The sequence below is a fragment of the Myxocyprinus asiaticus genome, chromosome 31 (assembly GCF_019703515.2).
Source record: "Myxocyprinus asiaticus isolate MX2 ecotype Aquarium Trade chromosome 31, UBuf_Myxa_2, whole genome shotgun sequence".
In the NCBI taxonomy this organism is placed as follows: Eukaryota; Metazoa; Chordata; class Actinopteri; order Cypriniformes; family Catostomidae; genus Myxocyprinus; species Myxocyprinus asiaticus.
The window spans coordinates 33,523,546-33,549,547 of record NC_059374.1 but is presented as its reverse complement, the minus strand read 5'-3'; the positions used below and the strand labels follow the sequence as shown (position 1 = coordinate 33,549,547).

Below are 26,002 nucleotides of genomic sequence, written 5' to 3'. Positions count from 1 at the left end.
ACCAGATTAAACAATCATGCCAGCAACAATGAGATTCTCATATAGTAGATTCAAGGGATATTGTACCCAAAATTGAAAATTCATATGGGTTTGTCATAGGGGTGCGTAGCAAAGCTATTATCTGTACTTGTATCTGTATCTGTTCATTTGACAAAATGATCTGTATCTGTCTCTGTAACCTGTTGTGGGCAGGGCTTAAACCGGAAATGCGTCAAAACTTAATGAATAGTCAATTTTTGTTGCTCTTACATTTATAGTTTCTATTAATAAAATATGCCTTGTAGATGCCTTTTCATAATAATAGCCTAATAATAATAATAATAATAATCATAATAATTGTTGTTATTATTATACAACTATTAATTAAAAAAAAAACAACATTATTTTATAATGTATTTTTTTTACCAGATGAAGCTGAATTTGTAGGCTACATTAACTGTGGAATATGTTGTTAACTGTGGTTTCTCCTGGTATTTCTGATATTAATATCTGCCTGAAACAGAATTTTTGTTTGTCTGCGCATGTATAACAACATTATTCTGGAGGCAGAAGGTGTCAAGCAAAATGTGAAATGTCAAGCACACATTTTGCAGTGAATAATAAATACAAATTCAAACATTAAAAGAAATGAAAATAAAATCAATATAGCCTACAAACAGGTGAAATTTCTGTAAATCTATCAGGAATTTATACGATAAGACACCATAATTTATTATTTAAATAATACAAATAATAATAATAAATGTATATAGTGCCTTAACAGAGGTAGCACAGTTTAAAGAAGACGAAAAAAAGACAAAGCAAGTTTCAGTTTCTTCGTTTTACATAAGGAGGTATATTCCTAATAGATGATTACTCTATGGAGCATTTTTATTTATTTTTTTCGGAATAAAGTCTTAACCAGATAATTTCCTTAATCGCTGATGTGAATATAAATCTGGTCAACTTTAAAAGACGAATAGACAGGCTCAGACATGAAATCATCACTTCAGGTCAGGAATTTAACATCGTGCTTGGGTATAGGCTATAAATTAATACATGGGAATCATGTGTGAATCGTGTGATTCATTAACATAGACATTTCAAGAAGTGAAAATATTTTTTTGCAGCTGCAGACATGTTAAGAAGAAAACAAGTTTGCACGCCTGTTCTTGCTTTTGTGTGTTGCGAAGATATCTGTGCCCTTGCATGGTTGGTGTGTGTGTGTGTCACTATGTGTTGTTTCTAAGTAGCAGGATCTGTGTTTTAGGTGAGTGTGTGTTCTAATTAACTTCAGTGATGCCCAGACAGTTAATTAAGGATTTCAGCTCGGCTGCCTCCAATTAGGGAAGTATACAGACCTGTGCCTGTTTTCAGCAGAAATAAAACTCCCATGATATTCTCACACAACTGCTCACTGTGTGCCCTCTCAAAGAAACTAATGGTATACTAGAGGGAAACTAGAGAAAAGTGTGTATAGAAGTATATAAAGAAGTATATATATATACACCGAACAACCACAAAATTAAAACCACCTGCCTAATATTGTGTAGGTCCTCCTTGTGCCCCCAAAACAGCGCCAACCCGCAATTCAGAATAGCATTCTGAGATGCTATTCTTCTCACCACAGTTGTACAGAGGGGTTATCTGAGTTACCGTAGACTTTGTCAGTTCGAACCAGTCTGGCCATTCTCTGTTGAACTCTCTCATCAACAAGGCAGTTGCGTCCACAGAACTGCCGCTCACTGGATGTTTTTGGCACCATTCTGAGTAAATTCTAGAGACTGTCATGTGTGAAAATCCCAGGAAAATCCCAGGAGATCAGTAGTTACAGAAATACTCAAATCAGCCCGTCTGGCACCAACAATCATCCATTGTTGTATGAGTATTTCTGTAACTGCTGATCTCCTGGGATTTTCACACACAACAGTCTCTACAATTTACTCAGAATGGTGCCAAAAAAAAAAAAAAAACATCCAGTTTGTGGCAGTTCTGTGGACGGAAATGCCTTGTTGATGAGAGAGGTCAACAGAGAATGGCCAGACTGGTTCGAACTGACGAAGTCTATGGTAACTTAGTAAACCACTCTGTACAATTGTGGTGAGAAGAATAGCATCTCAGCATGCTATTCTGAGGTGTGGGTTGGCCAGGTTTTGGTGGCATAAGGGGGACCTACACAATATTAGGCAGGTGGTTTTAATGTTGTGGCTGATCGGTGTGTGTGTGTGTGTATATATATATATATATATATATATATATATATATATATATATATATATATATATATATATATATACACTATATGGCCAAAAGTTTGTGGACACCATCAAGTTTGTGCTTGATGAACATTTGATTTCAAAACCTTAGGCATCAATTTCCCCCTTTGCTGTAATAACAGCTTCCACTCTTTTGGGAAGGCTTTCCACTATACTGTATGTAGTAACATGGCTGCAGGGATTTGCTCTCATTCAGACACAAGGCTATCAGTGAGGTCAGGAACTGAAGTTGGTCAATGGGGCCCAAAAGTGATCAGTGGGGTTCAGGTCTGGCCTTTGTGCAGGCCAGTCAATTTTTTCCACGCCAGACACAGTAAACCATTTCTTTATGGACCTCACTTTGTTCACGTGGGCATTGTCATGCTGGAACAGAAAAGGGCTATCCCCAAACAGTTGCCACAAATTTGGAAGCACACAAAGCCCAAGCCATTACATAAAGGAACATTAAGATTTTTCTTTACTGGATTTAATGGAGTAACCAAATTCGTTAATTAGAAGGGTTCCACAAACTTTTGGCCATATAGTGAATATATATATATATATATATATATATATATATATATATATATATATATATATATATATATATATATAGTATATAATACTGTGTATATATACCTATACCAATCTAGTTTTATAGTGTTATAATAATAATACTGATAATAAAAAATAATAATAATAATATCACCTTTGCTATTGGGTCATAGCTTGCGTTATGTCCATGTTACTATGTAATTACTAAGTAATTACTGAATAATACAAATGAATAACAGGTATTATGTAATTGTTTTGTGGAATAGCTTATAATTACATGTAATTACAATTATTACATATGTAAAGAATTGCCTTGCTTCAAAATACTCCAGTTTCCACAGCAGTGATCTTTAAAATTGCATTAAATGGAAGAATATGGAAAACGTTGGGCCTGTACTGCAGGAAATGAACACTGCACTCTAGTGTTGTATCTCAGAACTATTTTTTTTTCTATGCTTTCAAGGGTCTTTATGAATAAGCAATACTTATATATTATTTTTTGCAGCAAGGTTACTTTGACCTAAGATGGCTTTGTGGGATTTAAAACCTTGAGGTTTAAAATCTCCGGCTATTCCAAAATTACATCATTTTCACAGTAACACAGACGGACACTTCTTTCCAGGTCCTGTCTCTTATGGGAAACTAAAGCGAAAGCAGTATTGTTTTATGAAACTGAGACCACAGGTGCACTATTTTTTTTCTTCATTATATATTCCAAGCTTGTACCCAAAATACTTTGAGGTTGTTAAAATGGTGTCAGCGTGGCAATGAAGAAAAATAAAACCTTGTCAGTATAGTGTGTGTTTGTGTCAGCAGAGACCGCGTTTCGTCAAACTCCTCCAAACCACATCAAGACTGTCGGAACCGGAGCCGCTATGAATATTCAGCAGACATCTGAGTACGGGCCCCTGCGGCACTCCGACATGGTGTAGAAATTGATTTCACAGTTGCCTGAGAAAGCCGGAGCATGTCTTTAATGTGCAATGATTAAAATCCCGTCCAGCTCAATCAAGACCCCGGTGCTTCACAACCTCAGCAGCCATTCTTCAATTTACACCTCCTGATTGTGTTGCTGTACCGCCGGGGACCCTGGAGGTTTTGAGGCTTTGGAAGGGCCCGGTTGCAGAATGATTAAATCTTTTGTGTGGAAGGTGATCTGGGACCTCCCGGGGGATCCAGTGCTGACACATGTCCCACCCAGATCGCTCTCAGCTGGTCTTAGTGCTGTCAGACTGTCCCCTGTGGACATCACTGTGAGCATGGAACTTTATTGATCAATCCTTGAGTAACCTTTGATTTCTTGCATAATTTCAAGAACATTTGGATTTAGACTGGTCATTCTATTGATTTTTTAATGCATTTAACAACACTTTGGTGCAAAGTAATGACTTGTGTCTTAATTATGTGGATGTTAATGAACTTAGTTTTAATTAAAAATTGAAAAGATCCTCATTTCAGGCTATTAATGGGATGAACCTACAGTCTTTATTGACAGGTCTCTCTCCATGTAGCTTTGTTTTATGAATCCCTCTTAGACCGTACAAGTAAAGCACATTATATTTCATGCAGTTTACTAATTAGAAGGCACAAACCATTGAAACACTTACACAGTCCTTGTCAGAAAGCAATGTTTAATCCATCCATAAAACATAATGTTGATCCCTCCAGCTAATAATTGCTGTTTTGCTTCTTCAGTGCACCAATCAAGCTAATTACACCACAGGCGCATTTTCTTGTGGCTGAATTGCTTCTCTAACTTACTGCAGTGTCTACAAATATAAGCGTTTCCTCAAGCATGAGAGCTGTAGCCACAGGAGGCCCAAGCAATTTGATGATGGTGCCTGTTACTTCTCAAATGGAGTGCTTTTGAAATTGCAGCAGTGGACTTCATTATAAGACGTTATGGGGATGTGAATTACTTTATGAAGTGCTGTTTGCAACCCATTTTACGTCCGTAATGCAATGTATTTCAGAGTGAAACAGGATATTCAACAAGAAAATAGTTGAAAATTGTTATCCATCAGTAACTGATTGGATTGCGAAAAATAGGCATATCAGAATATGTCTAAATGTCAGAACGGAGCCAGCCCGAATTGTGAGTTTGTTAAAACAATGCTTGAGTAGCTATTTGGCTGTTGGCTAACATTATCCAACACACAGTTTTCCTCACCTACCACTGGGCTGTGCCAATATGGTTCTGATTTATTGAGAAACAATGTAGAACCTACCAAAATGAGTGATCCAGATAGAGAACAACAACCATTTGAATGTGTTAATTAGAGTAAAAATGAATTCAGGCTAAACTTGTGTAGTCATTGACTGTCAACTCAAAGTAGTAAATTATATCAAAGTAACTAACCTTGGGCTAGCGCTTCTGAAGTTCAAAAGACAGTCATTGAGACTCTGTAAAGTATCGGCACTGTGGAGCCACCTGTTTTTTTATTTGGCAATGTTTACAAATTTTATGTGGTAAACATCACATCATCCACCCAATACATACGCTGATGCAAGTGATAAGCCTGGAGCCTGGATTCCATTATGAATCGAGGAACATTTATGCATGAAGAAAAAAATGAATAGTGACATCAACAATAAAGTCATTTCAGAGAAAGAGCAAGTTACACTTTGATTAAATTTACTTTTTGATATAAAATTGCAGAGAAACTTCTTTATTTCCTTGGAATAACATGCACTGATGAATCGTTCACAATTAGACCTGGAACATGCATTAAGAGAGTAAATAGGATACATTTTGTTTTCATGTTGACTTTGAATGAGGAAAAAAACTAATTTTGCAGGAAGTAGCAAATTTGTTCCACTTTTTCTCATATGGATACTCTCATGACAGTTCACCGACCCGTCCAGCTGGTCCCAAGATACCACAGGTGTCTTTAAATGACCTCAACTCACCTCTTCCCTCCCTCTCATCCATCATGTGAATGCATAGTGTTTTAAGGCTGTTTGGCCACTGTCGGTGATCATTTGGAGAGAACGCCTCTTTCAGCAGATGTTCTGCTTGACCTGTTTATTCTGATATCCTCACATTGGTTATATTACATTTGTTGAGTCTAGTATTGCAACTGAAGTATCTTCAAAATTGAACCTGATAGGGTTTTTGGTCTTGTGTACTGTAAGTATTTAGCACAACTTGTTTTATTTGCTGTTGTACCAACACAGTAGATTTATTTAAATCAAATTATGCATTGATGTAGCACAAAGTTGCGGTGGCTTTGCTCACTGATGTTGGTGTACTACTGTGTAATATGCCTATTTTGCACTCTCTTGCAGGTGATTACCCAGCTCCCCGTGCGGTTCTGACCGGTCATGACTATGAGGTGGTGTGTGTGTCAGTGTGTGCTGAGCTGGGAATTGTTATCAGTGGAGCGAAAGGTGAGTGGGACAGAAACTGAGCATGTGATGGATAATGGACCCTTTTCACATTTGCAGGTTTGGAACGAGGAAGTAAACTATAACGTGTTAAACTTCTATTGCGGTGAATGAAACACCACAGCTGTATTTGAAACCCCATCATTGCTGTGTTAAATATATTTTTAATTCATGCCAAGGTGATATAAAGAAAAATAATAGTTGTTCCAATTATAAGTATACAGTATTTGCTTAATTCTTTGTCTCAAAGAACTTGGAATTGCAAGGAATAGCAAAGAATTGGTAAGTCATTATTTATTTTAATTATTTCAAGGTGCACACAGTAATTTTTTCCTCATTAAAAAAGTTTAACTCCTAAAGAATTGTATTGAATTGTAATTTTGCAATATGTGTAGGAAATCATGACCACTCACATTAAAATGAAGACTGCAGTCATATCAGTAACCTTTTAAAAGCTGTTTTATTCTGCATGGAAAGAGTCTGCACATGGGGGCTGCCATGTTAGAATCACATGACCTGCCGAATACTACTCACTAAATCTCAGTAACCTTCCAGTTATTTAAAACTTTCACTTATTGATTAAAAGTAGTCATGGCTGACTGTGAATATTAATTGTCTACAATGGCATCTGAAACTGAAAACTATTGATTTTAAATTATGCTGTATCCAAGCCACTAGGTGTCAGTGCAAGTTCAAGATCACACAAAAAAAAAAAAAAAAAAAAAGTTTCTGAGTGCACCTTTAAATATTTACACATTATAATGTTCATGTTTTTGAGGATAGAGTTAAATTAGACATATTTTTACAGGTACAAATCTGTGATACAAGTATATGTATACATGCCATAAAATCAGTGGGCATGCTGTAATTAAAAGGTGGGGGGCCTGGGTAGCTCAGCGAGTATTGACGCTGAATACCACTCCTGGAGTCGCGAGTTTGAATCCAGGGTGTGCTGAGTGACTCCAGCCAGGTCTCCTAAGCAACCAAATTGGCCCGGTTGCTAGGGAGGGTAGAGTCACATGGGGTAACCTCCTCGTGGTCACGATTAGTGGTTCTCGCTCTCAATGGGGCACGTGGTAAGTTGTGCGTGGAATGCGGAGAGTAGCATGAGCCTCCACATGCGGAGTTTCGGTGTCATGCGCAACGAGCCACGTGATAAGATGCGTGGAAGCGGAGGCAACTGAGACTTTTCCTCCACCACCCAGATTGAGGTGGTAACCACGCCACCACGAGGACCTACTAAGTAGTGGGAGTTGGGCATTCCAAATTGTGAGAAAAGGGGATAAAAAATTATTTATTTTTAAATTTGGGCAAAATCTTCTGCCATTTTATAGTGGACAGTGGATCAAATGGGCAGATGCATTATTGTGCATTATTAGACACTATATACAGATATAAAGCAGAATGAATGCTGAAGTTTGATTTGCTGAACTTTAAAATGTCAAAACTATAATTTTTTCTGTCTGCCATTCAATTTATCATGCGCAGTTTCGCTTTTGACACTGGTTCAGATGACAGCGAGTGACCGTTTTTGTTCCATTGTTTGTACAGTTAATTCACTATGCCCGGGACATGCGTAATGCGTAATGAATAAGCATGCACTGTTCCACAGAATCAATTTCTGTGCTAGGGTGTGCAGTTGAATTGAGCGTGTATCTTATGGAAATTTATATATGCCCCTTTTAGTTACAGGAAGTTGGGAAAAACATTAATGTTTCATTATAGGGAAAATAAAAACCAATACTGCATTTATTGCGTTATTTATTTTATTTACTTTTAATCGCAGAAATTAAGGCATTAAGTTTCCCAGCCCTAATATATATATATATATATATATATATATATATATATATATATATATATATATATATATATATATACTGTATATAAATTAACATAAAAAATGTTAAAATATACAAAATATAAAAAGCGTGCAAGATATATGCTGCTAAATTAAGACAGAAATGCATCACAGTCAGTGAAAAGGGTCCATTCCACAAGAGCATTGTTTCATCCATCTTTGATGTTGTGGAAAATTTATTATCTTGACATCAAGTCACTAACTGATAAAAAAAAAAATATATATATATATATATATATATATATATATACCTTGAATACACTGTAAGTCACTTTGGATAAAAGTGTCTGCCAAATGCGTAAATGTATATGTAAAGTGTATTCCCTGAGAAACAAACCCATGACCTTTGTGTTGTTAGCACCATGCTCTACCACTTGAGATACAGATAGATTTTTCCCTAAGCACAGGACCTTTACAACCTCCACTCTGCTTAGAACTGACATCTCTGTATTTGCATTATACACTGTTTAATAAAAGATTGTGGATTGTTTTTGGGTCAGAGGGGCCATGTCTTGTCCACACCATCACTGGGGATCTTTTGAGAGCTCTGGAGGGCCCCGACAGCTGTGTGCTCCCCCGCCTGATCTCAGTGTCCAGTGAAGGCCACTGCATCATCTACTATGACAGGGGTCAGTTCTGCAACTTCAGCATCAACGGCAAGCTGCTGGCCCAGATGGAAATCAATGACTCCACTCGTGTATGTTTAGAACACTTTGCTTTTTTTTAAAGATTTTAAGGTTACTTTAATACTAATAAAGCAATTGAATAAAGCCATTTAGATTTAAATAGCAGTGCTTATATTATGTAGGAAAAGCCCTATGACTTGAAGTGCTTTAATAAAAAATAAAAAAAGTAAAGCAAAAAAAGTATTACATTATATGATAATAATAATAATTCATTTCAATAATTCAAACAGACAAATTATATAAAAAAGATAATATTTTCTCAGGATGGTAAAATCATTTTAATGAGCTTTAATTACTATTAATTTATTAAATTAATACAATCCTCAGGCCATTCTCCTGAGCAGTGATGGGCAGAATCTAGTGACTGGAGGAGACAGCGGGGTGGTGGAGGTTTGGCAAGCCTGTGACTTTAAGCAGCTCTACGTCTACCCAGGATGTGACGCGGGCATCCGAGCCATGGACCTGTCACATGATCAGAGGTTTAACTTCCCTTTGCACTTGTTTTACCACTTATTTAATTTAAAGCAAATAAGAAGCGCAAAATCACTGGTTTAAACTCCATCTTCTCTCTTTCAGGACTCTGATCACGGGCATGGCGTCTGGTAGCATCGTTGCTTTCAACATTGATTTTAATCGCTGGCACTTTGAGCATAAGAACAGGTATTGAAAGAAATCAGCCAATCACAGGCAGCTGTAGCCTCAGACAACAATGTGCCATTATGGGAGGCAACTTAGCTAATGGGGCAGAACAACACAGAAGAAGATGCAGAAAAAAAGAATACAGATAAAGAAATAACACGATCAATTTGGAGAGGTCAAAACAGTTGTTTTAAATGTTTGTAAGTGTAGTGGCATAAACTGGAACCCTAGCTCTAAGGAGATATGTGTACATATCTTCAAAAATGCAAAGGGAGGCTTGAAAGATGACTATTTCTAAATAAATTGAGAGAGCACAGATGGAGGCCAGCATATCTTTGTTTTTCATCACAAATTTAATCTTAATATCATCTGAGCCAAATATAGGCTTGTAAAGACAGCCTCTTTCCTTGTAGTCCCATCATTTCAACTGTGAAAATAATACTTTGCATAGAGAAACCAATAACAGTATTTTTATGGGGTTTATTTTCTACTTGCTTGCAACATATATCGGTCTCTGTAGTTTTTTTAAAAGGCCCTTGGGGGAGAAAATAAAGTAACCAAACAATAAATAAATACATTTCCTCCATCTGATGCTTAGCTCATTATGTAATTGCTATAAAATGTTTATTTAAAAAAAAAAAAACGTGTCTGTGAGGTTGTTTTCTAAACTATTCAGCTTTTTAATTGTCTGTCCAGTTTTCATACATTTGACATCAAATGCTTTTTGATATGATTAAAAGTGTGAAAAGAAAAAATGAAAAGCACTTTCGTTTACTGTGATGTCCTGTATTTGAATGTATGTTGTCAGTCTAGCCATTTGAAGATGGATGATTTTGTCTGTTGTGAAACTGGACTTCATGATGTATGCAGCATTGCAAACCTTTAAAGAAATCCTTGGAACATTTTGGCATCATTTGCAGTCCAGGAATATTTCATGCACTAAATGAGGGAAAACACTGATGGTGCTGGAATATTCCAATTGAAGATGTCATTGCAATTTTTTCTTGTGCAGTTTAGCATTTAAAATTATATATGTTTGTTTCACAAACAAATCTACCAAACCAAGATAACAGTGATGGTTTTAGACATGAATTTGCACTCTTAACTTTTTTTTTCTTTCTTACATTTTTGCTCATTATACGTTTGTTTTATTGCCGATTGGCACCAAGATTTTTTAAATCTGCACTTGAAAACAAAAACAAAAATATAACATTCTGAAAATCACTGTTGTAAGCAATACATTATATATATGTATGTGCATCTTTAGTTCTAATACATAATGTAAAATAAACCTATAACTCAGAGTTTATGGATCTAAATAAAAAAGCTAAACTATTTTTAATTGTTTTAGGGGAAATACATGAAATATTCTCCCATAAGAAGCTTTTTTTTTCTGCCAGTACACTTGTTTCAAACAAGAAATATGATGCCATAATTAACATTTGAGTTACAAGAATATCAATTTAGATTTTATATACTGTACAAACATAGACAAGTTATGACAAGTTATTTTTAAATACAGTAACAATATGTTTTGTTAAATGTCTTATGTTAAAATGCCTCAGATTAAAAATGATCTGTTGTTTAATGAGAATATTTTCCATCAGAAACATTGTTTAATCAGTGATGGTGCCTGCTAATTTAGCAGATTTATTACAAATTACTTCGGTTACTTTTTGGTTATAACTTATGTCTTCACATTAATGTCCAGGTGAATCATTGTGAAATGGGAGAAATGTCTTTGCATTTTGTTTATAATAAAAGATGTATCAAATGTATTGAGTATTTGAAAAGTATTTACTTTGCATTGCATTAAACATTAGTAATAGTCTTCTTGCATACAACAGAAAAAAAAAAATCATGCCAACAATGACTGATGTGTGAAATCTGCAATAGAAACAAAGCAGTATCGATACTGGTGTTTATTGTGTGTTACAATTGCCGCTGCTAAGGATTAGGATTGGTTAGGTGAAGGCATAGCTGTTCATTTAAAATAAATTGTATTTCTTTCATTGACACAGGCATCATGTTTTTACAAGAACTATTTTAGGTACTTACAGTACCTCTGGATTTGAACCCTGGGCTCTCATGTTAGGAGTATATTCTTTCTCTCTTACACTATCTATGCCTTGGAGTCTTTTGAAGGTTCAGGACCTAAGTTCACACTTTTTTGTGTGTTAAAATGTAACGTTAAAATATAATTCAATTATTAATTAATACGAGCCACATGTTTTAAGTGGTTTTCATATCTCTGGATTTGGACACCAATCTCCCATGTCCCTGGTCTATTCTTTCCCCCATACATTAATTGTACCTTGGAATATTTTTGGAGACTCGGGACCCCATTGTCCTTTTAAATTTACAAAGGTTTTCAAAGTTAGGTTTAGGTTTTATGGTTGGAGACCAGAGTTAGGGTTATGTATCACTAGGGTTAACTTTAAGATGTGTTTTAGGGTTAGAATTAGAGTGAGATTAAAGGTTAGGGTAGGTTTTTAGTTAAGTAGGATAAAAGACATTCTGGGGTTAGGGATTAGGGTTAGGGTTAGGGTTGTGGTAGGGTTAAGGTTAGGTTTTTGGTTATGGTTAAGGTTGTGTGAAGGAACCAATGATTTTCGAAGAGGATGTAAAATTATTTCTTTGAAACAGGCAAACATGATCTCCTCAGAGACTCTCTTTAGAAAATGTTTTACATTTCAAAGATTTAAAAGTTTCCACTTTTATTTGCCATAACAGACCCTATATTTTTGTACTTGGTGTCTTGACTCAGAAAAGCACCAAATTATATTCACCAATTTTCTTTATTTTTTTTATTTCTTTACATTAAAGAACTAATAAATATATTCTAAAACAGTTTGTCTGCCCCCGGATTTGAAAACTGGAACTACAGTCAAATACAATATGCAGTGGCATGCGACTCTCTGATAACTTTATGCAAATCACGAGTTCCCCTCTTGACACGACCACACAACAATGATAGCAAAATAGCAAAAAGACCTGAAAGAAATGAGACAGGTTTCTGCTTCAAGAAAACATTTATTCACAAGTTTGGCTTGTTGCTGAATGCACCACCGTTAAATGCTACTCGGAAGCAAAGACACGTCCTCCACACTGACAGGATGGAAGTCAAGCCTATATGACATTTAATTGGACAGGTGATGGATATACATCTCTACAAATATACAATGTGTAATCAACTTTTTTATCAATGCTTGTGCACTGAATTTTGCATATGATCTAGAATATTTTCTCCAGTACTAATACTATAATTAATGACTTGTAACTTATGATCATTCTTTCCAAAAAAAAATAAGGAAGTTGATCACAGAACATTTCTCACTTAGTAATTGTTCTAGAATATTTTTGACGAGCAAACACACCAGATATATTGTTTGTTTGTTTTTAAATAAAAATACATGCTATACCTTAATCAACTACATTTTTTTGCCTTATTGTGCTTTTCATTCACCCCATAACTGTGTTACCCAAAGCCTTTACATGCTGGAGGCTCCAGTAAACTGTATAACTTTTAAATTCAGTTGTAAGGTTAAATATAGAAAAGCAACAAACTTGCGCGTAACCAAGACAGGTCTTCACTGAAAGTAGTTGCTTGTGGATTGGGTCGACATATATTGATAGTTAATGTTACCCAGTTAAAATGATTAGCACTCATTTAGATCACATGCAAGATACATGTTGTCCTTTCTTTGACAACAACTGAAAAAAGTTAAATACACAAGCAAAACCCTCTAAAACACTACATAGAGTACAAGGAATGAAACAAAGGAATAATATGCTCAAAACAGATGAGACCATTTAGAAGCCAGACATAATGCAGTGAGATGAATCATTTAAGTTATTAACTTTTTTTGTTTGTTTTTGTAAACGATTTACAATAAGGTTGTATTTGTTAACATTAGTTAACTACATTAGTTAACATGAACTAACAATGAACAATACTTTTAAAGCACTTATTAAACTTGTTTAATGTTAATTTCAATGTACTGTATACTAATATTTTTAAAACTGAAAGTTGTATACATTCACATTAGTTAATGCATTATGCATTAACAATGCACAATTGTAAATTTATCAATTACATTAACCAAAATTAATAAATGCTCTAAAATATCAGTCATTGTTAGTTCATGGTATGTAATGCATTAAATAATTTTAACAAAATAGAAACCTTAAAATATTTTTTTAAAAAGTTGTATTTGTTAACATTAATGCATTATGGACTAACGAACAATTTTTTAATGTATAAATTACATTAACAAAGATGAAGAAATACTGTAAAATATTGTTCATTGTTTGTTCATGATATCTAATGCATTAAATAATGTTAACAAATAGAACCTTAATACACTTTTAAAACTAAGTTGAAAATGTTATCATTAAAGCATTGAACTAACATGAACTAACAATGAACAATTGTGTATGCATAAATTAATATGAACTAATATTAATAAATGCTATTCAAATATTGTTCATTGTTAGTTCATGATATGTAATGCATTAAATATTGTTAACAAATAAAACCCTTTTGAAAAGTGTTTTCTTTTTTAATAATGCAAATTTCTGTTGATTTTAATAGTTAAAATGTATAAATGCATTGTTCTCATTAAGACATTACTTATGATAATGAACACTCTCTGACTAATGATGCTTAGTCAGCCATCTTATTAATAAACAGATCTTAAATTGTTTTATGAGTCTTAATGCAAAAAGTGAATAATTATTAAAACATTTATGCATTTTTCTTGTCTTCACCTTATAAAACATTTCCGATCGGTCTTGTTTGGCTATTGTGTGACAAAACATACAAAAATGCATTAAAATGTACGTTTTCCCCAATCATGTCACTGCTAAACCCATACATTCCTTAGATCCTTACATTCAACATTAAAAAAGACAAATATCTACAAGCTTACCCTAAATATTCTTTTCACAATCATTAGCAGACATGTTAATGTGCCTTTTGTATATTCCAGTTTGTTACACTTTTGAATAACAAACAAGCTACTTGCCAGCTCAGCTAGTTTTCTTACATTCATTTCTCTCGTCTTGTACAATTAGTAGTGTGAGAATTAATGATTCAGGGAAGTGTCTGTATAATTAATTGATCTTCATAACTTACAGTGTGTGGTACTGACAAAACCTAACTTACTGGCGAAGAGATTATAGCAGCAACGTTGGACTGATAAGTTTCTGGTCATTTTCATCATTGTGTTTTAAAATCAGCACCCATCACTTCGATTGCAGTAGGTTACAGTTGAGATTTAGCATTTCTTATAGCCACATATACATCCAAAAGAGTCTAAACTATTCAGGCATTTCACACATTTTATAAAGAACATTCTACAGCCTAACAGACAGACAGAAATCAAAACATGTTTCTGCGAGGAAATGTTGAAATATGCAAATATAGGTTACTAGGTTGAAATAAATGTACAAACCTAAAATATTTAAAATATATAAAGTTCATACAAAAAGGTAGAAACCCACATACAAGATTTGTTTCACTAAAAGAAAAGATGCTAAGACATCCTAGATTTTTTATCGGGATAAAAAGTAATGTATAGATGGCCGACATGCTTTTTAAAGTTTGCAATGAATTGAACAGGGAGGTATGTTTAGATACATTACCTTCTATTCAACAATAGAGCGCAGAAAAATAGAGGAGGCTTTTTACCGGGATGTACATGTGAAGGCAGATGATCTAAATATAATGGACATATAAAGCACCACACATGAAATTTTGATGAAGAGAAAACTACTTCTTTCAGAAAAAAAGTTTTCTTCTTTGGGCAAAATGAAAACCCCCAATGAATTGCTAAAAAGTGCGAGATTATTTTCACACTAATTCAGGTTCACCCACATATATTTTAAGCTGAGAAAACCACTATTCCAGTCCCATCTATCTACAGCTATCAACTTGATGTTATAAATACAGTAAAGACAAAAACATATGCATGTGCCTCATATCAAACAATTCTGTTGTGCTTTCTGCTGAACTCTATCCTTAACAAAAGAGTTCTATTTACTGTTCTATTTACACTTAGGTTTCCTTCACTTTCTCATGTGTAAGGTGTTAAAATGGTGAGGTGGGTGAGCGGACCGTTTCAGCTGAGCTGGGAGAAATGTCCTCAGACTCTGAGGTGAAATCAGCCGGAGACAGGGTAGGGCCAGAGGCGCAGGTGGCAGGGCTGGAGGGAAAGGTGCTCTGGATGGTGCGAGGAGCTGTGGCTTTCACATTCTGGTGGCGTCTTCGTCTGAAAACCTGCCTCTCCTTATCAAGAGGGGTGGTCTGAGGAACAGGAGAGCATGTGACAGTGAACGGTTGCTCTTTTTAAGCTTGGACAGAGTTTGAGCAAGACAAATGGTATTTAATTTGTGTGTTAAAGACAATGACACAGAAGGGGTTTCCACGAAAAGTTATAGCACAAACACATGTTAGGGATGGGCGATACTGCTTATTTTCTTTTCGATCCAATACCAAGCACTGCCATAACCAATATCTACCAATACCGATACCTCTATTAATATATATTTTATTTTTTTTGCAATTTATGTGGATTTCACATTATATTTAAAAGCCATAATTTTTCAAATGTATAGGCCGCTTCAGCTGCAAATGATCTATTTTTGTTTATCATTTATTAACAACAGATTATTGCATGCATAATTGATCATATATAATATGATCATGTTCATTTTGTTCTTTTATTTTCACTTTGAATCTTATGAAGCGCAATAGTTTTCCTGGTTAATAAATATTACAATTTCCAACAATATTTTTACATAGCACTCGTCTTTTAATGCGTACATAAATCCACTTAGCACAAATTATACAACATGGAGGTTTAATAATAAATAATAAAATTCCTAGTTTAGGAAAAACATTTACTATCTATATTCTTATGTGAGTAACGATCCTCTCAATACAGCATTGGTATCGTAAGAAGTATTGATACTTTAGGATTGATCCGCCCATGCACGTGTGGTTAAAGTGTGAAAAACAAGCAAATATAGGGTGCTTCTCAATCGAAAGGCCGCAGCTTGGAAGGCAGCATTTTTTCACAGCCTTTGTTTGCCATATTTTGGAGGATGCACATGTCCCAAATTATATTAAAAAATTTAAAAAATTGCGGGGGAAACGAGTCTCGTGACCGTGGAGGCGGAAACCTTTATGACGCAGCCATGCACACTTACTTTTTTTCTCTTCAAGTTTTTATTTGCATTTGCAGCAATGACAATACTGTATGTAGAAAATAAAAAGGGCAAGTAGTTTAGACAATACAACAAATTAGAAGATACAAAGCACAAAAAATAAATGAATAAAAGGGCAATTACATGAATTTGAAAAGCTTTAACAGTTCAACAGTTTTTACAAAGCTAGGGTTCTGTATTTTCATATTTGAAAGGTGTTCAATATAAATTCTAAGCTCAGTGTTGATAAATGTAGTATATAAAGGCTTTTTTTGAGTGATTCTAGCTTTGTGAATTATTATTATTCTTTTTTTGTTGTTGTTGTTGTTGCTAAAATTACTTTTTTATTTTCTCAATTTCTGAATTATATAAAGGTAAATATCACATGGTTCTAAGCATATGGTTTCCCATGCACACTTACAAGATTGTCTCATTCTAGCACTGAATGCTGAGGAGCCTAGCCCACAGCCTAAGAAGGACTGGTGTAGGAAGGACACCTTCTGATTGAGAAGCGCCCACAGTGGTGACAGAGAACTATTGACATTAGTTGACGTGTGATCTGAGTGTTTGGAAACCCGGAATAGACACAGTTCAGACAAAACACATTTCTTACAATAGACAGTGCAACAAATAAAACAGAATACAGGTTTTTCTAGACACGTTTTAAAAAGTTGAGGTTCTTTTTAACCTGGCATGTCATCTAAAAAACGCAGCACTCTTGCGTGAGATGCGCTAGATGGAAAAAAATGTTCAGCGTGTTTACGAACAAAAACGATTAATAAACAGCAGAAACTTTTCAGAAGGTAAACGGAACAAGTGTGTTATGGTGAACTCTTCACAAGACACATACATGTGCATGCATGACAGCATACAACCACACATTCAAGCCAGTGTGTAACCCATAACCAGTAGTGCCATACACGCTGTTACAGGTGTACAGTATTTCCAGAGTCCGAGCATTTGAGATAGCAAAGATAAATGCCAATGAAATGGTAATGCAGAGGAAGGTAATGGACCAAAGCTGGAAAAGTGAAGGACTGACAAGCAAAGCACAACTAAATAGCCAACACCACACAGAATGTGGACTGAGCAAAGCATAAAAGGCATAAAAAAAGCAATGCATTACTGTACTTTATAGTAAGAGGTAAAGTGTGGTGTGGTTATGGAGACTGCCAGCACATTGCCATGGAAAAACTGCCAGTTTGTGTCACTCTATGGGCATACCTTATCCAATACATCCCTTGGTGCGGGTAGTAGTCCAAAGACCCTGAGCACTTGATGGTAAACCCCTCGTCCGGCTGAGTAGAGAGAAACGGGTGCAACTCAATAGATCAGATTTTTACTTCACCATAAAAAACAGCACAAGCTCTAAGCTATGAAGTGCTGTTTATTATTCATATAGGCTTAATGTTGATAGGCAGTTTTACAACATAAGAGCAAAGAGTGAAAAAATTTTCATTTACAAAAAAACACTAACATTAAACATTAAAGATGATTAAGCTAGTAAAACAATAAACTTACAAAGAAATGTGCAAACCAAACAAAAAGTGATAAAAAAAAATATATATATATAAGAAAAATGGAACAACAAACATCAAGAATCAAAGCGAAAAACAAATCAAAAATCAAAACAAAGTAGCATCTGAAAATATTTTCAAAGGAAGTATTTGTTTATAATGTATTCTTCTGTGTTTGTGTGTGCATTGATAATGTTATGCAATTGTCTAAAAAACAAAGCATGTGTGAAAACCATAAAGGAATTTTAATTGGACTTAGTCCCTGACAACAGTGCTGACAGTCTTTACATAAGAGTGCAGAAGCAGTAAGAGATGCAACAGCAGGAGAAAACAATGTAACATAGGATGGAGTCTGCCAGGGGAGGAGAGGAATGAGAGAAGAACAGCTGATGGATGATGCAGCAAAAAGCTTGAGATAAGAGCACAACCTGCAAAACTCTTGAACAATTTGATTTCCAGAAATAACTATATTCAAGTCACTTTTTCTGCGCATATTCAACTGCAATGTAAAATAATAATAATAATAATAATAATAATAATAATAATAGACTTAAGGCCTATTCACACTAAGAATGATGTGACACAATTACACTTTTTTTTTTCTCCACAGCATAAACAAAAAAATAATCAACCTACACTGTGGAAAAAAAAAAAAACATTGTTTCATCACAGTGCAAATTTTGGCTAAAGGGTCCTTTGGAATGCACTGTTTTTTTGTGACCGATATTTGCACCTGGTGTAAATAGGCCTATGGTCTTCATCTAAAAATCTTACACATTCATTAAATTCTCATAAGCATTCAAAACTTGACATTATAAAAGTATAAAAAGATATGGTTACTTATGAAGACACACTCAATTGTGATCAATTGTGCACCCATATTTGATTATATTGCATTTGATTGGTCTGGATTACATGAAGCAGAAAAAACTTCAAACATGAGGGCAATATTAAGTGCATTACATGCACTTTAAAAGTTCGTTTTCAGTCAGACTAAAGCATTTAGTCTTTTTAAAGTGTCATGTAAAAGCTTTAGTCCGACTGCAAAATTTAACTGACAGACCTAGATAATGCGATTGTATCCGGGCTCCCTCCAGAACGTATACATGTTAATCTAATCACAAGTGGCCTTGGCGATATGCACATGCTCCGACAGAGGTGCAGCGTGACATGTATTTAACCTGGAAGTCGAATGCAACACAAGGCAGAGAAGAAGAGCAACAACACAAATGTCCCTGCATTCCAAACAGGATAAAACAGCTTTCGAAGGGCACTTCAGTGGGAGAACAATCATGATAGCATTGCTGTACGTTTTTTCCAATGCCTCAACCTCGTGACCATGCATACCACAGCTGACCGGAAGCAAACATTTTTAGTAAAAATACGTTTTAAATATTGAAGTTTTGAAATATCTATTACTTACATACACCTAGCATTTCGCTTCAGAAGACATTAATTATTGATTACTTTTATGATGGCTAAATGTGCTTTTTGGAGCTTCAATTTTTTAGCACCCATTCACTTGCATTGTATGGACCTACAGAGCTGAGATATTGTTCCAAAAATCTTTGTTTGTGTTCTGCTGAGGAAAGAAAGTCATACACATCTGGGATGGCATGAGGGTCAGTAAATGATGAGAGAATTTACATTTTTGGGTGAACTATTCCTTTAAAGTTGCTAAGTAAAGCAGAGCTTTTATAGTTAGAACAATTCGGGAGTAAACTACATCGTCTTCTGCCTTTGGACATCACCATAAGCACAATGGATAATGTACATCTGATCTGCACTAAAATCAGCGCATGAAGAATGCACATGGCTGTAAAGTTTTCCTTGTTGTTGTGCCCATCGTGTGCATCTCTCTGTTGAGAAACTAGTTAGCGGACTTCTTCAACGCGCTAAAAGATGCAAAAGGTCAACCGAAAAACGTCTACATCATTTTCTCAGCTGATGCCCTTCCTTCAGCTATTAGATTAGGCATGGTGTCATGTATACTTGGAGAGACTGTAGCTCGACTGTGCAAAAACCTGCAGCAGCTAAATTATAACTGCCCATGTAAACATACTCATTGACAAAGAAAGACATTAATTAGAGGAAAATATTCTTACTGCTATGACAGAGACTCCTGCTGTGCTGCTGTTGGGTTTGGGACCTGTGTTGAAATGTTTTTTAATCTTTCCAGCCACAGACAACTGGTGCTCATTCTCCAACATTCTGTCATCCTGAGAAAGGATATAAACACTGTTCAACTTTCTAGTCTACCAGCATCAGTTTCCTGGTAATAATCGGAGCTCTAACATATCAGTGCAATTTATAGTATGATTTATAATGTACTATTTAAACTTCAGCAACACTGGAATTTTCTCTTTGTTTCATGAAAAATGTACAGATGAAGTCTTACATTGACCCAGGGATGATCTAGAACCTGTACAGCTGTGTACCTCTGGTGGACCTCCACCTGTAGCATGCAGGTAATAAGCCCCTGTAGAGAGAGAATAATATCAGATTTATTCTTTCTCCAATACTCTTACATATATACTGTACATACACACTTTCAAACTCTGGTCTGGTAAACTGACCTTTGCAGAGTCTGAAACATTGTCCCAATATGGAGAAGGGTAATACAGCTGTCCCATCAGAATCTGATCAAAAAGAGCTTCCTGATCATCTGTGCTTCTGCAAATACATAAAGAGACTAATGATTAATTATTGTGAAATTGCAGAAAGAACTAATGGTATAGCTTGCACTGAAACAACATTACAGAACCTGTCCACTAGAGGGCATAAGATATCACAATCTAATTGTGTGAGTGCCTCAAGCTGGCACAGTATTATAAAGCAACTGGTGAGATTTACATAATTAATTTCTCCAAAAACCTGTCAGTGTCTCACCTTTGCAATTCTGAAGAGCAGTATCTTGAAAATATTCCAGAAAACAACATGCAAGCTGTGATATAGTTTTTTTGCCTGACTCATTTCAAATCATCAAGCTTAAAACAGCATTCTACATACCCACAGAATGGAGGGAACCCACAAAGGAGTATGTATGTTATGACCCCAGCGGCCCAGACATCAACCTTCAACCCATACCTGTCACAGAGAGAGGAAACACAACATGACAACACTCGGTCAGTTCTATAGTCCAAACCAAAATGATCTTTAAAAGGCCTTGGGCCCAGTTAAAACAAACCCCTTAAAGGAATATAAAAGTTCATGCTGTCAGTCGACAGCATTTGTGGCATATTATTGATTACCACAAAACTTTATTTCAACTCATTGCTCCTTTTCTTTAAAAAAAATCTAAAACCGAGGTTATAGTGAGGCTCTTATAATAGAAGTGAATGGGGTCAATTTTTGGAGGGTTTAAAAGGCAGAAATGTGAAGCTTATAATTTTATAAAAGAACAAATTATTTTTGAGCATATATATATTTGAGCTGTAAAGTTGTTTAAATCATAATTTTTACAGTCGTTTTAGGGTTTGTTGACATTACATTGTCATGGCAACAAAGTTGTAAAATTGGCTATTACTTTACACAGAAAATGTTAGTAAGCGATTTTATCACACTAAAATCATGTTAATACACATATTGTTTATGTCTTGTGTCTATACTTTGGAAACAGTGTGTATTTTAACGTTTACGGATTGGCCCCAGATTTTGCCCCACTGTAACCCAGATTCCCTATCTGTCACTCACTCGACGTTGTGTCGATGTAGTGACACTAGGGGTCATCCTTGGGAGCCCCAAACACCTCTGATATTTGAGAAAAGGCCAATGAAAATTGGCAAGTGGAATTTGCATGCCACTGCCCCGGACATACTGGTATAAAAGGAGCCGGCTTGCAACTACTCATTCAGATCTTTTCTTCGGAGCCGACCGGTATCTATGTACTCCACTGCGTTTCCATTCACCTTGAAGCATAAAAAACTGTTGGATATATGGCGCATTGCAGCGGGTTCTCCCTCTCTCGCATGGATAAGTGCAGAGAACGCCTCAGGTGCTTCGACAGCTACACTAAGAGAGTATATCTAAAAGAGTATTCCTCTAAAAGAGTGAGCACTGATGGAAAGCGTCTTTCTAAAGATGCCTTTCCGTCTGTGTGTAGTTCCTGGATGCGGTCGATATCTCTCCGCCTCTGACGGCCACGATCGCTGCCTCACGTGTATGGGCCGTAGCCATGCGGAGACAGTGTTCATGGATGGTTCATGCTCTCATTACGAGAGCAAGACCATGGCAACGTTGCGGTCACGGCTTTCCTTCTTCAGAGGGAAAGCCACCCCAGCCGCTCCCCGCCCCGCTCATTCTGCAGGATGAGCTCTCGATTGCAGCATCACAGAGCGGGCTGGCACGGTCGGACGTGGAGGACTCGGCTGGGTTCCCACCTTCGGGTGTGGTCGCCCAGTCTGAGGCCAATGCGGAGCTGACCGCCATGCTTTCCTGGGCCACCGCGAGTGTCAGGCTCAAGTGGAACCGTCCACCCTGCCCTGAGCCCTCGCGGCTTGATGAATGGTTCCTGGGCTCAGAGCGACACTCACAGCCGTGCCCCGCCCCCATTCTTCCTGGAAGTGCATGAGGAGCTCACAAAGTCGTGGCAGGCACCTTTCACTGCCCGGACCCGGCTTCAGAGCTCCTTCGCTCTCACTACCCTCGACTGTGGGACGGCCAGTGGGTACACGGAGGTTCCTCAGGTGGATAAGGTAGTTGCAGTGCACTTGTGCCTGCAAAACGCCGCCACCTGGCAGAATCGCCTGAGACTCCCATCCAAGCCCTGTAAGTCTACATCGTCTCTGACGGCCAAGGCTTACAGTGCCACTGGACAGGCCGCCTCCGCCCTGCATGCCATGGTCCTCCTGCAAGTCCACCAGGCCAAGGCGTTGAGAGAGATACACGAGGGTAGTCCTGACCCGAGAGTGATGCAGGAGCTCCGCTCGGCAACTGACCTCGGCAACGAAGGTCACAACGCGGGCTCTCGGGCAGGCGATGTCCACCATGGTGGTCCAGGAGCGCCACCTGTGGCTTAACCTAGTTGAGATGAAGGATGCCAACAAGGTTCGCTTCCTTGACACCCCCATCTCCCAGGCTGGCCTGTTTGGCACACCGTTGAGGACTTCGCTCAGCAGTTCTCGACGGTCAAGAAGCAGACGGAGGCTATCCAGCATATTCTGCCCCGGCATGGTTCAAGGTCCCACACCCCGTCTGCTCGTCACTGAGGGTATCCTCCTGCAGCACCAACACCGGCTCCGCCGCAGCTTGAGCCAACCGCTCGGCCCCGGCATAGAGCCCCCCGCAGGAAGTTGACGGCCTCCGTCCCACGATCCGGTGCCAAGAACCCCAGGAAGGCTTCGAATTGCCCCTGAGATGGGCGACCCAGGGGCGAGGAGACCCGCTGTAAGTTTGGAGGTGGTGCACAGACCACTCCATCACCTGGTGGAAGGCCGGGAGGGGAATCTTTTGTTTCCTTTTGTGTTCATTTCGCCGCATGCCCGAGGGGCTGCGGTACCCACACTTTAAAAAAAAAGAGTGGTTTCCTCACTCTCTGGGTCACACACTCCTGTACATTGTCACGACTGCTGTACATCGAACATTCGCGGCCGGGGCGCTACGAATGCGGGTTCCCCACCTTCATGCACCCAGCTGCGGCACACCCACACCCACGCTCAGTCGGTTGTGACGAGCCACGAGGACACGCAGCCTCCTCCCCCGTCACTGACCAGTCCTATGGTGGGCACGCGGAGCAAGGTAAGTGCTTTATTGGTTCTTTCAGCAGGAGGAGGCGAGGACGCCGCTGTCCTGCATGCGGAAATCGCAGTCCTTCTGCAGAAGGACGCGATAGAGCCTGTCCCTCCAGCCGAGATGAAGAAGGGATTCTACAGCCCCTACTTCATCATACCAAAGAAAGGCAGTGGGTTGTGGCCAATCTTGGACCTGCGAGCGCTGACTCGGGCCCTGCACAAACTCCCATTCAGGATGCTGACGCAGAAGCGCAAGATTGGTTCGGCGGTAGATCTGAAGGACACGTACATCCATGTCTCAATTTTGCCTTGACACAGACCATTTCTTCGGTTCGTTTTCGAGGGCCGGGAATATCAGTACAAGGTCCTCCCCGTCGGTCTGTCCCTGTCGCCTCGTGTCTTTACGAAAGTCGCAGAGGCAGCCCTTGCCCCACTAAGGGAAGTGGGCATCTGCATCCTCAACTATCTAGACGACTGGCTGATTTTAGCTCACTCTCGAGATCTATTGTGTGCACACAGGGACCTGGTACTCAGACACCTCAGTCAACTAGGGCTTCAGGTCAACTGGGAAAAGAGCTCTCTCTGTTGCAGAGCATCTCTTTTCTCGGCATGGAGTTGGACTCGGTCGCTATGATAGCGCGCCTCACGAATGAGCGCACCCAGTCGGTGCTGAACTGCCTGAAGTCATTCAGGAGAAGAACAGCGGTCCCACTGAAGCAATTTCAGAGGCTCCTGGGGCATATGGCATCCTCGGCAGTTTACGCTCATGTCACATGTCGCAACTCATCCACAGTCTCCTCCTTTGGAGTCAGCAGCGACTGAAGTCATTGTGGATCACTCACAACCCGGGCGATCTCAACCACGCAGCGGACGCGCTGTCATGGCAAGTGACGCTCAGGGGAGAGTGGAGACTCCACCCCCAGGTGGTTCAGCTGATTTGGAGTTGATTTGGCGAAGCACAGGTGATTTGGCGAAGCACAGGTAGACCTGTTTGCTTCCCGGGATTCCTCCCACTGCCCGCTCTGGTACTCTCTGACCGAGGCCCCCCCTCGGCACAGATGCGCTGGCACACAGCTGGCCCTGGGGCCTGCGCAAATATGCGTTTCCCCCAGTGAGCCTGCTTGCACAGACTTTGTGCAAGGTCAGGGAGGACAAAGAACGTGTCTTGTTGGTGGCACATACTGGCCCACTCAGACTTGGTTCTTGGAGCTCATGCTCCTCGCAACAGCCCCTCTCTGGCATGTTCCTTTGAGGAAGGACCTCCTTTCTCAGGGATGGGGCCATTTGGCACCCACGCCCAGACCTCTGGAATCTCCATGGAAAGCCCCTGGACGGGACGCGGAAGACCTAAGTGGACTACCACCGGCAGTGGTAGACACTATCACTCAGGCCAGGGCTCAAATATCAGAGGTGTTTGGGGCTCCCAAGGGCGACCCCTAGTGTCACTACATCGACACAATGTCTCGTTCCCTCCATCAGGGAATGGAGGTTACAACAGTAACCAAGATGTTTTTGCTTTTTTTATAGAAAAGGAAGGGCAAGTCAAAATAAATTTTGTGGTAATCAATATTATGCCACAAATGCTGTCGATTGAGCTTAACTTGTATTGAACCCGGAATATTCCTTTAAGTTAAAAAAAAAGTCATATTTATAGGGGTATTTTTAGAAAGATATTTCTTAATGTAGATGTTTGTTGCAACTGGCGATTGGTCTTCCTGCTCTGTGAATGAGACCATACTTAAATAATGTATTCCTTTGCTCATGAATATATGACTCACCCCGTCTCTGCGATGATCTCTGGAGCTACATACGTTGGGGTGCCACATATAGTGTAGAGCAGTCCATCTGCAAATGTTGCCAAGCCAAAGTCCCCTAGCTTCAGAGACTTGCTTCCATCCTGGTGCTCATAAACCTAAAACACATACATAAAAAACGTAAACACACCAACATAAGGGCCGAAATGTACTCTACGCAAGTGAACACAGACGCATTTTGCAACGCAAGCTTGATTTCATGCGTTGTTGCATTCTGAAATGTGGCAGACCACAATTCATAAGACAACGCAATTAAGCATTGCATTCTCAATGCTGCCACAAGGGGCGCTATAGGGAGATTAATGTGAACTGTCTGCTGAGTTTTCTTTTTCAACTCAACTACTGTTATGGTGGAGCAACAGTTTAAAGAG

At 38.3% G+C, this 26,002-nt stretch overlaps 2 protein-coding genes across 6 annotated transcripts in view; one reads left to right on the top strand and one right to left on the bottom strand.

Moving 5' to 3' along the window:
• LOC127422243 (neurobeachin-like) overlaps positions 1 to 11,140 on the top strand; it is a 382,851-nt gene extending 371,711 nt beyond the window's left edge. For all 3 annotated transcript variants that reach the window (XM_051665603.1, XM_051665605.1, XM_051665604.1), the window contains 4 exons: positions 6,078 to 6,179; positions 8,538 to 8,734; positions 9,051 to 9,202; positions 9,300 to 11,140. In XM_051665603.1, coding sequence (XP_051521563.1) covers positions 6,078 to 6,179; positions 8,538 to 8,734; positions 9,051 to 9,202; positions 9,300 to 9,390 — 542 coding nt within the window. In that variant the 3' untranslated portion in view covers positions 9,391 to 11,140. The remainder of the gene's footprint in view (positions 1 to 6,077; positions 6,180 to 8,537; positions 8,735 to 9,050; positions 9,203 to 9,299) is intronic.
• A 2,769-nt stretch (positions 11,141 to 13,909) lies between these two features.
• Positions 13,910 to 26,002, bottom strand: part of LOC127422038 (serine/threonine-protein kinase DCLK1-like) — a 63,778-nt gene continuing 51,685 nt past the window's right edge. For 2 of the 3 annotated variants that reach the window (XM_051665368.1, XM_051665370.1), the window contains 6 exons: positions 25,596 to 25,729; positions 21,098 to 21,175; positions 20,665 to 20,761; positions 20,487 to 20,567; positions 20,194 to 20,307; positions 13,910 to 15,669 (listed from right to left, as the gene is read on the bottom strand). In XM_051665368.1, the coding sequence (XP_051521328.1) occupies positions 15,454 to 15,669; positions 20,194 to 20,307; positions 20,487 to 20,567; positions 20,665 to 20,761; positions 21,098 to 21,175; positions 25,596 to 25,729 (720 nt within the window). In that variant the 3' untranslated portion in view covers positions 13,910 to 15,453. Of the gene's footprint in view, positions 15,670 to 17,795; positions 17,870 to 20,193; positions 20,308 to 20,486; positions 20,568 to 20,664; positions 20,762 to 21,097; positions 21,176 to 25,595; positions 25,730 to 26,002 lie in introns of all 3 variants that reach the window. The other variant, XM_051665369.1, reaches the window with a different exon arrangement.